Source organism: Cheilinus undulatus, linkage group 10 (assembly GCF_018320785.1).
Source record: "Cheilinus undulatus linkage group 10, ASM1832078v1, whole genome shotgun sequence".
Classification (NCBI taxonomy): Eukaryota; Metazoa; Chordata; class Actinopteri; order Labriformes; family Labridae; genus Cheilinus; species Cheilinus undulatus.
Genome location: NC_054874.1, coordinates 952,124 through 966,170, shown reverse-complemented (window position 1 = coordinate 966,170; position 14,047 = coordinate 952,124). Strand labels below are relative to the sequence as shown.

General features: G+C 41.1%; 1 protein-coding gene across 1 annotated transcript in view; it reads left to right on the top strand.

Moving 5' to 3' along the window:
- The window catches only part of snx25 (sorting nexin 25), a 35,149-nt gene extending 21,595 nt beyond the window's left edge, over positions 1–13,554 (top strand). The window contains exons 13-22 of the mRNA XM_041797848.1: positions 383–514; positions 2,774–2,914; positions 3,478–3,591; positions 5,187–5,264; positions 5,592–5,675; positions 5,775–5,892; positions 6,055–6,121; positions 8,494–8,675; positions 8,759–8,859; positions 12,746–13,554. Of these exons, the coding sequence (XP_041653782.1) occupies positions 383–514; positions 2,774–2,914; positions 3,478–3,591; positions 5,187–5,264; positions 5,592–5,675; positions 5,775–5,892; positions 6,055–6,121; positions 8,494–8,675; positions 8,759–8,859; positions 12,746–12,808 (1,080 nt within the window). The 3' untranslated portion in view covers positions 12,809–13,554. The remainder of the gene's footprint in view (positions 1–382; positions 515–2,773; positions 2,915–3,477; positions 3,592–5,186; positions 5,265–5,591; positions 5,676–5,774; positions 5,893–6,054; positions 6,122–8,493; positions 8,676–8,758; positions 8,860–12,745) is intronic.
- Positions 13,555–14,047: the final 493 nt, after the last annotated feature.

The following is a 14,047-nucleotide window of genomic DNA, read 5'->3' as shown; positions in this document are numbered from 1 at the left end:
GGACAAAACATGCAAGTTTTCTAGAGTCTCAGAGACAATTTGGTGCAATTTTTTCCCAGGCACACATCTGCAACCCACTGAAAAGGGCTTCATGACCCACTTTTGGGTCTGGGCCCACTAGTTGAGAACCACTGATCTAGATCTTATAGTTGTTCATCCCTGAACTTCAGTGAAGTTTGGAGTTGTCCTCTCATTTGTGGTGGATTTAAAAACTGAATGATCTTTAAAAAGTGATCTGCCATGAATCATTTAAATGTTCAAAAACAACCAAAGATCAGCCGTGTTTCACTCTGAATGCTTGTCAGGTATTCATCCCTGTGTGGTTCAGTCATTTATCAGTCTTTGTCCGCTGGTTTGAGCCCTCTTCCTTGTGTGTTTGTAGATCGTGACCAAACTAAAGGAGGAGATCGGCGCAATGGAGAAAGAACACAGTGAACTCCAGCGGCACATCAGCAGGACTGACTGGTGGTGTGAGAACCTCGGACACTGGAAGGCAACCATCACTGCTGCAGAGGTGAGGGTCTGATTTCAATGTCATATATGTTTTTATTATTAAAACAATAAACGCTACCAATACCAAAAAACAAGGCAGAAAAAGAGAGACGTGTCCTCAATCAATGCTTTAGAAAAGTAGGTTGAAGTTTCAGCCAGAGGCCTCACAGCATTTACGTCCAATCACCATGGATCCCTCAAACAGAACAACAACAGAAGATTTCCTAACATCCTTCAGCCTGTTGCACCAGCTATATGAAAGCTCTGTCCTCAGTTATGATGAAAAGTTAGCTCTGGTTCTGTGGTCATGGTGTAGTTTCACCATGGAGACAGGAGGTTGATCTGAACTTTTAGAGTGTTACGTCCAAACTCATTCAAATATTTTTGCAGATATGACGTTTTCTGAAACGCTGACATTAAATTTTACTTTAAAGGGGACTAAAACTTCAGCGTTTTCTTCGAAAGACTGAATCTAAAATATGTGCTAGAGTAAAAACTGCAGGAAACAAACAACAGATTAGGGCTTAACAATTTGCAAAAATAATCAAATTGCGATTTTCTTGCCCAATATTGCAATGGCCATTCAATATGCAATTATTATGAGAGTTCCTCAACTTATGAAGATTTTAAAAATCTTATCTAATTGCAGTTGATTTTGTTCTTGCTGCAAATTTGATATCAATTGCATTATTGGATAGGTATTATCAATTAATGCTATTCTCGGTTTGATTAAGAAAAACATGCATAAAAACCAAAAAGGAGGATTATTGTACACCATTCTAAAACATTTGAAACTTGAATGCTCAAGGTTCTTTATTAGTACCCAAAAGGGTAAATTTGCCGTGCAGGCAGGAGAACAGCATCACCGCGACAAAAGCGACAACAGTAGTTCACAATTCAAGACACAGTCCACAAAAATATATTAAAAAACTGACATTAAAATTTTAAATAAAACATTGCTGATTAAAACCAGGTCATGATAAAATGCTCTAGATGACATCTATTCTAAAATAATAATCCAAAATGTTTGCGAAATGTGCACAAAAGTTCTGCTCCTGCAAAAAAAAATTAATGCATCAAACTGGAAATTTGACATATTTCAAGTTAAAAAATATTGCACTTTCTGCGATTTGTAAATTGCACTAGGCCATATTGCTATTTAATCTAATTTGCGACTAATTGCCCAACCCTAAAACAGATTAATCTGCATGCATTTCCATCAAACCCTCAATTCTCAGCTGGTGAGTCATAAAGCTATTTTCAGCAGGTCTCAGATTTGTGCCTGGAAAAAAACCTGCAGCAAATAGTTTAAGATGTGCTTTTATTTTGTTACAATTGAAAAACTGAAGACATTAGGTGATGATCTGTCTTTAATGAAGTGTTGGTGGGTCCTGACTAAGGCTGGGCAATTAATGGCTAATTAGATTAAATTGCAATATGGCCTACTGCAATTTACAAGTCACAGATGGTGCAGTATTTCTTCAACTTAAAATGTGCAAACATTCAAGTGTCACTTAAAAAGAAATGCTTAACAAAACTCCTTCTTTTCTTGTTTTATATCTGTTTTGTTTTCGTCAAAATAAGTGAATTAAAAATGATAATCCCCTTCAACAAATCAATTGGTATCAAATTTGCAATATGAGCAAAAATAACTAGTTAATTCTAATATTGACAGAAGTCATACCCCCAGCTGCAGTCAGCTCATAGCCAGCCTCACCTCCTCCACCCCAGCTGCCTCCATTATAACTTAAAGCTAGTTGCACCCTCATATTCAGATTCATGCTACGATGGATTAATTGCTTCTGAAATAATTTAATTGTCTTCAATAGATATTGTCATTTATGTTTCCATACATATGGGAGCATCTAGTCATGTGCTTTCTGGAAAGTCAAAGCGTGGTGCTGACTAACCCAGGGAGCATCTTTAGAGCAGAGCATTCTCCGACAAGTTAAACTGCATAATAAAATGATTAAATGTATGAATGTTCCTGACTGAATGTAGGTTATGATATAGAATGATTTATTACTTGAATTTGTTGAAAAATGCACAAGTTGAAGAGCCTAATAATAATCGCATTTTAAATTGCAATTGCAAAACGGGAAAAAAATTGCAATCAGATTATTTTTGCAAACCGTGCAGCCCTGGTCCTGACACTAGTCCAGTTGTGAACCGCTGCATGAGACTTGTGTTCCTCATATGAAAACGCTGTCATGGTCCTTGTCTTTGTCTCTGCAGTGAAAAGCTTGTGTTGATAATGTGTTTATGTGTGTGACTGTTCCAGGCCACAGAAGAAGGTGGTGAGACGGTAGCTTCTTACAGTGTTTGTGTCAGCCTGACGGAAGGAGAGGAGACAGAAAACAGTCGCTGGAGCGTTCAGAGGAAACTCACCGAGTTTCAGATGCTGCACCGCAAGCTCACCGAGGTAACGCCAAAGCAGCGCCTCCAGAGGAAACCCTTTCTGTGCTAGCATCAGTCAGGAGTGAATTAAATGTTTTCTGCATTAACACTCAAAGTGCTCTGGCTTTTCTGACTGCTCAAATTCCCCTCCCACTGTTAGCAAACAGTACATCTGTGCATTAGTGCTTTACAAAGGCTGTTAAAACCACCGTCACTGATCTGATAATGGATTTATTCAGACTGCACACATTAAAGGCTGTTAAACTCATACTAAAGAGTTTGCATGTCCTCAACTGCTTATATGTGAGCTAGATAACTTAAATGATGTTTTCTCTTTGCTTTTGTTTGTTTTCATATTCGTACGCTTACTGATTTTTTAATTCCTCCGACTTTTTCATTTTTACTTTGCATGTTTGCACCAATCTCCATCTCTGGAGTAGGAGTCCATAAATATTCTCTGCCTTTATTATCTTCCTCTCTAAAATGAATTGGTACAGATTATATAGTGAACTGTTTAGTTTTTGATGACTGTACTGTGGTAAATCTATTACTTGTTGATCGTATATTTTAATCTTTCTGTCCTCTCAGTGTTTCCCATCGTTGAAAAAACTCCAGCTGCCGTCCATCAGTAAACTTCCTTTCAAGTCCATCGATCAGAAATTCTTGGACAAGAGCAAAACGCAGCTCAATGCCTTTCTCCAGGTAAACATGCCAACAGTGTCCTGATGACTTTGCTGCTGACTGGTGAGAGGGAAATCTCAGCCAGCATCTGCTGGGTGGAGTCTGGCTCCCAACCTGAGGTCTAGGGGGCGCCAAAGATCTAGGGAGTGCAGGGTTTTTTTGGCTCCAAGATTGTTGAAATGAGAGTTTGCATGAGAACTAAAATCATTATTGCACACCTATTAAAGAGTTTATACCAAGGTTTTATGATAAAAACATGTGAAGGCCTTTTTCTAGGGCGGAGGTCATCAACTCCATTTGCACAAGGGCCAGATTTTTCTTAACAGGTGCTGGACTTGAAATTAACGACAATAAAAATCAATATTTTGGTCTGAGTAATATTTTCTTTTAAAAATATTATGTCCTTCAAAAATTAACAGAACTTTTGAGCCTTTTAAGATCAGTCCCTATCACCTATACTGCAGCCAGCCACAAGGGGGCGATTGAAATATTTTTGCCACATATTTCTGGACCCCTCATGATGCCCATTACTAAGTTTGATACTAATGATATGTCATGGTTGGCCAAAAACACAGTGAGGAAACAGATCTTCAGTGTAGATTCTCAGAAAGGGAAATTGCATCCTCAAAGAGACTTGCTTGGAAAGTTGATGTCAAAAACCACAGCTTTAATCAAGATAAGACAGTTAAGTATACGTTTTCTGTGCCAACTATACATGTGTGCATCTTGTTTGATAAGTTGCTGGACTGAATGTTTTATTTAAAGTGTAAAGAAAAAAGTTAAACAGTGGAATGCTGGGGTGCAAATGGCCTGGCGGGTCGTGTACGCAGGTAGGCCAGGTTCAAGTCGGCGGCTCCTTTCCTGCATGTCTCCACCCCACTCTCTCATTCCTGTTTATTATTCTATCTACAGTCCTCTATCAATAAAGGCATAAAATATATACCTTTAAAAAAATATTGCATGCTTATTTATCACTCTCAAATTTTCTGAATTTAATAATCTTCTGAGGGCCGGATGGGAAGCTGTGGCGGGATGATCACTGTTCTAAGGGTTTATCAGTGAAACAGCTTTTTTTTAAACATCTCTTTATTGACCAAAACTTGTCGAGTTTGTTCGTTGTAAAATAACTGATGTTTTCAAGAGCAAGAAAAGGGTCATTCCTTTCAACCACTGAGACACACTGAGCAAATAATCTTTTAGCCGCCAAGAAACACACATTAAGCAGTGACTTTAAGTTGTTTGAAATTTACAAAATCAATCAGTGAACAGTTAATGTCAGTGTTGATTTTTGACAGTGGTGTGCGACTTTTAATTCCTGTTGGTCTGAGGGGGGGGTTCTGAGGAGAAAGGTTTGGAACCAGTTTGTTTAGAGTTCAATAATGCCTGAATTTAAAAGATAAAAAGGTGATATTTATGAGCAACTGATTGGTCGTAACGGATATAGGCTTGCAACAATTAGCTTAGAGCAGGGTGTCAAACTCAATCACAGCAGGGCTGAAACACCAGAGAGAAGCACCCAGGGCTCTGTTCTGCTAGTAATGTATTGCTGCTAATGTCTTACTCCATCTGTACTGCCTGCTGGACGATGCTAACGTTTTGTCTTTGTGTGGTTTCAGCGTCTGCTGACAGATGAGCGATTGTGCCAGTCAGAGGCTCTCTACGCGTTCCTCAGCCCGTCCCCCGAGCATCTCAAGGTATCGTTGTCTTTAAATGTTTGGTTTTATGGTCTGGATATTAGGAATTGTTCCTGCAGACACCTCAAACATGGTTTAACAGTGCTGAAGAACCAAAGTAAGGTCACAGTTTACACGTGACACTGAAGAGACTTATCAAGGTGAAAATGAGTCTAACTGGAAGTGACTTGGTTTGTATGAGGAAAGCTCTCTGATTGGTAGATCAGCAGACCAATCAGAGGGTCTCTTATATGGTTTGTGGCCCTGTATTTATACTTTAATCTTTATTCATCGGGGTAAACTTCATTAAAATTGTTTTATTGTGAGATTTGTGTTTTATTTTTTAAGGTGATGTCAATCCAGAAGAAATCCTCCTTCTCTCTGGCCTCCTTCCTGGAGAGGTTACCTGGAGATTTCTTCTCTCATACTGAGGTACACATTCATGAATCTCTACAGCGTTAATAAACTGTCACTGAGGCTGAGCTCTAGTCTGTGTAGGCCGTGAGTGACTGGTATTCTTGGTGTTTCCAGGAGGAGGCTGATGAAGACAGTGACCTGTCAGACTACGGTGATGAAGTTGATGGAAGGAAAGACGCTCTGGCTGAACCCTGCTTTATGCTCATAGGAGAGATCTTTGAACTCAGAGGAAGTGAGTGGGTTTGGTTCAGTACTCTTTTTTAAATGATTAAAGAGACAGAGGCGACACGGAGGAGCCAGGAGTCTCCTGAAATACGAGACAACAGACAACATGATCTTCATGTCTGCTGTGGTGATCACTGTCTCTCTCCTCTCTCTCTGTCTTTGTTTTCAGTGTTTAAGTGGGTGAGGAAGACTCTTATTGCACTAGTCCAGGTGACATTTGGACGAACTATCAACAAGTAAGTTCAAGAAAAACAGCATTTGTTTCTGTTTTATTTACAAAATGACCAATATATGAGTAAAAGAGGAGAGAACTGACCTGGAACGAGTATCAGGAAGTGAGCAGGAAGTGAAAAATTACAGGACTCAATAAAAATGGAGGAGTCTAGGACTGAGACCAGAGTCTAGAGGAGTCTAGGACTGAGACCAGAGTCTAGAGTCTAGGACTGAGACCAGAGTCTAGAGGAGTCTAGGACTGAGACCAGAGTCTAGAGGAGTCTAGGACTGAGACCAGAGTCTAGAGGAGTCTAGGACTGAGACCAGAGTCTAGAGGAGTCTAGGACTGAGACCAGAGTCTAGAGGAGTCTAGGACTGAGACCAGAGTCTAGAGGAGTCTAGGACTGAGACCAGAGTCTAGAGGAGTCTAGGACTGAGACCAGAGTCTAGAGTCTAGGACTGAGACCAGAGTCTAGAGGAGTCTAGGACTGAGACCAGAGTCTAGAGGAGTCTAGGACTGAGACCAGAGTCTAGAGGAGTCTAGGACTGAGACCAGAGTCTAGAGGAGTCTAGGACTGAGACCAGAGTCTAGAGGAGTCTAGGACTGAGACCAGAGTCTAGAGGAGTCTAGGACTGAGACCAGAGTCTAGAGGAGTCTAGGACTGAGACCAGAGTCTAGAGGAGTCTAGGACTGAGACCAGAGTCTAGAGGAGTCTAGGACTGAGACCAGAGTCTAGAGGACTCTGGGACTGAGACCAGAGTTTAGAATCAAGGACTGAGACCAGAGTCTAGAATCAAGGACTGAGACCAGAGTCTAGAGTGTCTAGGACTGAGACCAGAGACCAGTGTCTAGGACTGAGCCCAGAGTCTAGAGGAGTCTAGGACTGAGACCAGAGTCTAGAGGAGTCTAGGACTGAGACCAGAGTCTAGAGGAGTCTAGGACTGAGACCAGAGTCTAGAGGAGTCTAGGACTGAGACCAGAGTCTAGAGGGGTCTAGGACTGAGACCAGAGTCTAGAGGAGTCTAGGACTGAGACCAGAGTCTAGAGTCTAGGACTGAGACCAGAGTCTAGAGGAGTCTAGGACTGAGACCAGAGTCTAGAGGAGTCTAGGACTGAGACCAGAGTCTAGAGGAGTCTAGGACTGAGACCAGAGTCTAGAGGAGTCTAGGACTGAGACCAGAGTCTAGAGGAGTCTAGGACTGAGACCAGAGTCTAGAGGAGTCTAGGACTGAGACCAGAGTCTAGAGGAGTCTAGGACTGAGACCAGAGTCTAGAGGAGTCTAGGACTGAGACCAGAGTCTAGAGGGGTCTAGGACTGAGACCAGAGTCTAGAGGAGTCTAGGACTGAGACCAGAGTCTAGAGGGGTCTAGGACTGAGACCAGAGTCTAGAGGAGTCTAGGACTGAGACCAGAGTCTAGAGGAGTCTAGGACTGAGACCAGAGTCTAGAGGAGTCTAGGACTGAGACCAGAGTCTAGAGGAGTCTAGGACTGAGACCAGAGTCTAGAGGAGTCTAGGACTGAGACCAGAGTCTATGACTGAGACCAGAGTCTAGAGGGGTCTAGGACTGAGACCAGAGTCTAGAGGGGTCTAGGACTGAGACCAGAGTCTAGAGGAGTCTAGGACTGAGACCAGAGTCTAGAGGAGTCTAGGACTGAGACCAGAGTCTAGAGGAGTCTAGGACTGAGACCAGAGTCTAGAGGAGTCTAGGACTGAGACCAGAGTCTAGAGGAGTCTAGGACTGAGACCAGAGTCTAGAGGAGTCTAGGACTGAGACCAGAGTCTAGAGGAGTCTAGGACTGAGACCAGAGTCTAGAGGAGTCTAGGACTGAGACCAGAGTCTAGAGGAGTCTAGGACTGAGACCAGAGTCTAGAGGAGTCTAGGACTGAGACCAGAGTCTAGGACTGAGACCAGAGTCTAGAGGGGTCTAGGACTGAGACCAGAGTCTAGAGGAGTCTAGGACTGAGACCAGAGTCTAGAGGGGTCTAGGACTGAGACCAGAGTCTAGAGGAGTCTAGGACTGAGACCAGAGTCTAGAGGAGTCTAGGACTGAGACCAGAGTCTAGAGGAGTCTAGGACTGAGACCAGAGTCTAGAGGAGTCTAGGACTGAGACCAGAGTCTAGAGGAGTCTAGGACTGAGACCAGAGTCTAGAGGAGTCTAGGACTGAGACCAGAGTCTAGAGGAGTCTAGGACTGAGACCAGAGTCTAGAGGAGTCTAGGACTGAGACCAGAGTCTAGAGGAGTCTAGGACTGAGACCAGAGTCTAGAGGAGTCTAGGACTGAGACAAACTGAGCTCTATCTCTGTCCTGTAGTGACAGAGTTTAAAACTACGTCTTCTCTTTAACTTCTCTGTTTAGAGATCAGCCTAACGTTCCCTCTGCCTCCTTTTAGACAGATCCGGGACACGGTGAACTGGATCTTCTGTGAGCAGATGCTGGTGTGCTACATCACGGTGTTCAGAGACACATTCTGGCCAAATGGGAAGTTGGCGCCACACGTCAAAGTCCGAACCGATCCTGAGCGCAGTGAAACGAAGGAGCGGGCTCAGCAGAAACTACTTGACAACATCCCAGGTGGGAGGAGCGCGTTTCCTGTTCATCCTCCTGTATATTTCATTCTTTTACGTCGTCTCACTCTGATTTTTTTCTTCCTTTAGATGCACTAGCAAATCTAGTTGGCCAGCAGAACGCCCGCTATGGCATCATCAAGATCTTCAACGCCCTGCAGGAAGCTAGTGCCAACAAACATCTTCTCTATGTAAGAATGACACAGACGATGTAAAACATCAGGGCACCAGCTGGGTGTACACCTGGGTATAACATTACTCCAGACGTAGAGCTAGAAGTTACTGAAACAACAATGTAAACAATGGCTGCTGGTGAGGAGGTCAGCATGGATGCAGCTCACTTCATCAGAGCAGGGCAGCATTTTTTAATTTAGGCAGAACAAGAACAGCAATGAAGGTTGAAAAGGTGGTTTTGCTTTTCTCCTGACTCAGGCTCCACTGATGGTGAAGACAGTAGAGTCCAGTGGAGCTCCTCTGCGATGCTGCATGTCTCCGTTGTCTTATGCTTTGTGATTCTTTTTGGCCTGTGAATAATTTGACAGAACGTTGTCCAATCACCTTCTAGGATTTTTTGGACGGTTCTGTGCTTCACAAATACTGTCTGTTGCAGGGGTGTCAAACTCAGTCACAGCAGGGGCCGGATTCTGGATTTAGGACTAACCTGAGGGCCTAACAGGATCAACATTTAACCATAACCTCATTTCACCAGTAATAAAATACGAAAAAACAGCATGGATGATAAATCATTTGGAAATTCAAAAAGTAAAAATGATAAGTTTAAAGGCTCACAATCTGTGATAAAAATTCCATCTTATTGGTTCAGAAGATCAGAAGACAATATTAAAAATAGAAAAATAATGTTTTAAAAGAGTAAATATATGAGGAAAAAGTTGCAGTCATAAGTTTGAAAGGTCAAAATATGAGATCAAATTTGAAATCATGGGTTTAAAAGTCAATATATGACTTAAAATTTTAAATTGTGCATCTGATAGTTAAAAATATGGGCTTAAAAGCCAAAAATTAGGAGTTTCAAATGTCAAAATATGAACTAAAATTCAAAATAGTGACTAAAACAATTAAAAACATCATTTAAATAAAAAATTTGGACTGTAAAAGGTCAAAATATGATATAAAAGTAAAAATTATGAATTTAAAATGTCAAAATATGAGAAAAAATTGAAATCAAGAGTTTAAAAGTCAAAATATGGGATTAAAAAGCAAAAAATTAGGAGTTGCAAATGTCAAAATTTGAGCTAGAATTCAAAACAGTGACTAAAAAAAATTAAAAATATCATTTAAATTCAAAATTTGGAGTGTAAAAGGTCGAAATATGACATTGAAAGTAAAAATTATGAATTTTAAATGTCAAAATATGGAATGAAAAAGCCAAAGTAAGAAGTTGAAAGGGTCAACATATGACTTAAAATGTCAAAATATGAGAAAAATTGAAATCAAGAGTTTAAAAGTCAAAATATGGGATTAAAAAAAAATTAGGAGTTGCAAATGTCAAAATTTGAGAATTCAAAACAGTGACTAAAAAAATTAAAAATATCATTTAAATTCAAAATTTGGAGATGCAACATTGAAATATGACATTGAAAGTACAAATTATTTTAAATGTCAAATATGGAATTTTTATGAAAAGAAAGTCTTTCTTTCTCTTTAAAATTTTTCAGATAAATTTTAATGGCTATAACAACTTATACTAGTAAAATCAGCAGACCTCATACTGGTGTTCTTGAGATGCAACATTGAAAACATGAAATAAAGCACAAATTATTTTTTTCCCCCACATTCTTGACATTTTTATGAAATCTTTCTTTCTCTTTACTTTTTCAGATTTTTTATGGCTTAACAACTTATACTAGTAAAATCAGCAGACCTCATACTGGTGGGCCAGTTAGAATACAAATATGATATGACCTTGCGGGCCGGATTTGGCCCCTGGGCCTTGAGTTTGACACCTGTGGTCTATGGTTTTTTTTTCCCACTTGGATGTGAAATATCTCCCTTTGAAATGTGAAACCCAGTTGTTCCTTAATTTGCTGAGTGGTGTAAGTCCTGAGTATTAAAACCTCTAAGACCAAAGAAATGGTGGTGATTTCAGGAACACTCCTTCCATCATGTCTCCTGCTCTGATTTACAACCAGGCAGAGGGTGTGCAGCGTTATGAAGACCTGGGGACTGTTATTGATAATAAATTAATTTTTGAGCTTCAAACAGATGCTGTCTGTAAAAACACCATTAGTGCATGCACGTTTTACTGAAGTACAGAATTTTAATGAGAACACTTTTCTGAAAAAGTTTTACACTTGTTTTATCAAATCTGTTTTATCACTCAGTCCCTCAACATTAAAAATCAGAGCAGACTGTGGGGTATTGTCAGAGTCTGTGGAAAACTGCTGGTTGGTCCGTCTTTGCTGATCCCAGCCTTCCAGAGTTTAAGTTGCTTCCATAGATTCGGTCTGCCAGCTTGCAGGACAGAGAGACTAAAAATCAGTTTCATCCCAGTAGCCGTGGCTTTTTAGATTGAATAATTGTGAGCTTGTTTTATGGTATTTATGGTTATTTAGTTATTTATTGTTCTCTGTTTGTCTGTTGGCCTGATGGGTGGATGTGTTTGCTGGATGTTTCGGCCAAATGACCTACATGTGGGAAGAATCTCAGATTTTTTATTAATGTTTTGATTGCTTAGGATACCTGTCCGACTTTGTGCCTCCCATCCTAGACACGAAGTCGGACATATTCCCGGTGCGTGTTTACCTCCAATGCTCCTTCTCTCCGATTGTATTTGGGATTTTCTTGGACAGGATGTCGAGGTGCAGTAAGGGGGAGGAGGTATTTCGGTTGGTTGACCTCAGAATTTCATCTCTGCTTTTCGCAGATGATGTGGTTCTGTTGGCTTCTTAAGCCAGGGGTCAGGATGAGGGTCAGCCTCCAAGTCTGAGGCCAGGGTTCTCTGCCAGAAAATGATGGATTGCTCCCTCTAGGTGGAGAGGGTGTCTTTGCCCCAGGTGAAGGAGTTCAGGTATCTCAGGGTCTTGTTCACAGTGAGGGTTAAATGGACTGTGAGGTCGACAGGCAGCATCAGGAGTATTGCAGATGTTGTACTGGACCGTTGTGGTGAAGAGGGAGCTGAGCCTGAAGCCAAAGCTCTCTATTTACTGGTCAATCTTCAGTCCTGTGGTCCTGGATTCTGGGTAATGACCGAAAGAATGAAATCATTGGTTCAAATGGTTGAAATGTGATTCCTTGGGAGGGTGTCTGATAGGGCTGGGGCTGCAATTTTCAAATCGCAGACAGTGCAATATTTTTTCAACCTGAAATGTGTTAAAATACCAATTTCATAAATTTTTTTGCAGCAGAAATTTCATGCTCTACACATTGTGCAAATATACAGGTGTCTTTTTTTCCAAAATATTTTAGTAAAATCCTACTTTTCCTGTTTGTGGATATGATTTCCATGATCAAAATGAGAATAACATAAAAAAATTATAATCCCTTTAGTATAGCAATCTTTAGCAAATTTGCTATAAGAGCCAAAAATCACAATTAGATCTTTTTTTTTCAAAGCTTTCATCCCCAGTTTAATTTATCTAGTATTGCATGGGTTATAATATTGAATGATTTATTGCTTGTGTTTGTTGAATATTACATAAGATGAGGAACCTTAAAGTAATCGCATATTAAATCGCAATCACAATATAAGGGGAAAAAATTGCAATTAGATTATTTTCTCAAATCGTTCAGCCCTAGTGTCTGGGCTTGGTCTTAGAGATGGGCTGAGAAAAGCTCAGATATCTGGAGGGTATTGGAGGTATTCTGGGTGCGTCCAACTGGGCAGAGACCTAGGGGTAGACCCAGGATTGCTGTAGAGATTATATGTCTCATGTGGCCTGGGAATGTCCTTGGAATCCCCCAGGAAGATCTGGAAAATGTCACTGGATAGAGGAATGTCTGGACTAGCTTGCTTAGCCTGCTGCCACCACGGCTCAGAATAAGCAGAAGAAAATGTATGGACGGTTTTGATTTGCACTCCTGACTAAATAAAAATGTATTTTCTTCCTCCCCCCTCAGGTGTTGATGGAGATGTTACTCAAGGAACTGTGCCCTGAACTCAGCGCGGAGGTGAACATCTGAACTCACACAGACACACGGAGTCTCTGGATCCTTTTGGCCTTTCTGTAGCTGATCAATCAAACTGCCAAGCTAGACAGTGAGACGGCCTTTTGGTTTAAGCTTAGACAGAGGGCAGATGGTCAAACTTTGCTGTGAAATGAAGAAACGCTGGGCTGACACCAGGCTGATGTTTGACTTTGTTGTGGTACAGATCTTTTCTGTCTGAGCGGGGAGAAACCACGTGGAGTCTTCCTATTTAGTCGTTTGTCTTCATATTTGGATCAGATCTGATAGTTCACATTAACATGAGAACTAAGCGGACTTCTGTGACCTGTTACTCCAGATCTGTACCACAACAGGACCAAAACTAGCTGCTCTGTCCCTGCGCTGACAATGGCGGTCTGTAGATCACAGGGCAGGGTATGAATCTGCTAAACAGAACCACCTGATTGTTTGTTTGTCAGTTTTATGGCTGACAGTCGAAGACCCTGACTCGGTCCAGCACAGACGTCATAGTTCACGGTTTCATGGTCGTCTGAAGGCAACAGCGTGTGACATCGCCCGCGGACCTCTGAACATTCCTCCTACACACAACCTGAGCAACAACACATGTGTTCTGTGATTCTTGTTGAGGCTTATAATTGTGCAATATAATGTCATGTAAAAGTCATTGTGATGATTTTATTTATGATTATTATTGATAGATTTTATTTTTACCAAAAATTGTTTAGAGAGCGTTTATATAAGCAATAAATTGCAAAGAAAGAGATGTGAACTGTTGGATTTCTTTAATGGTTTTCAGGAGTAATTCTAATGAATAATTATGTTTATTCATGTTTATACAGAGTTGAAATAGAGCGCTGAAACTGAGGACGTGAAGAGACAATTGGATGTAAAGGCTAGGGTTTTTTTAGAGGGGACATACTATGCTAAAATGACCTTTTCAGGCTTTTCTAACAAAAATATGTGCCCCTGGCCTGTCCACAATCCCCCCAAGTACTAGAAAAATCCATTCCATCCCCCCTGTCTTTCTCCACTTTTCAGAAAATGTGTGCTGAAACAAGCCATTCTAAGATTTTCCCCTCATGATGTCATGTGGGGAGTTAGCCCCGCCCCCAGGTTCATTTGGCCATGCCATTTGGAAGAAAGTTCCGCCCTCCTCTACAGATCTGAGAGGAGGATCAGGAGAGTCACTTTTATTTAGCCACATCCATTTCCTAGGAGGGGCGGAGTCAGACAGCTCATTAACATTTAAAGCCA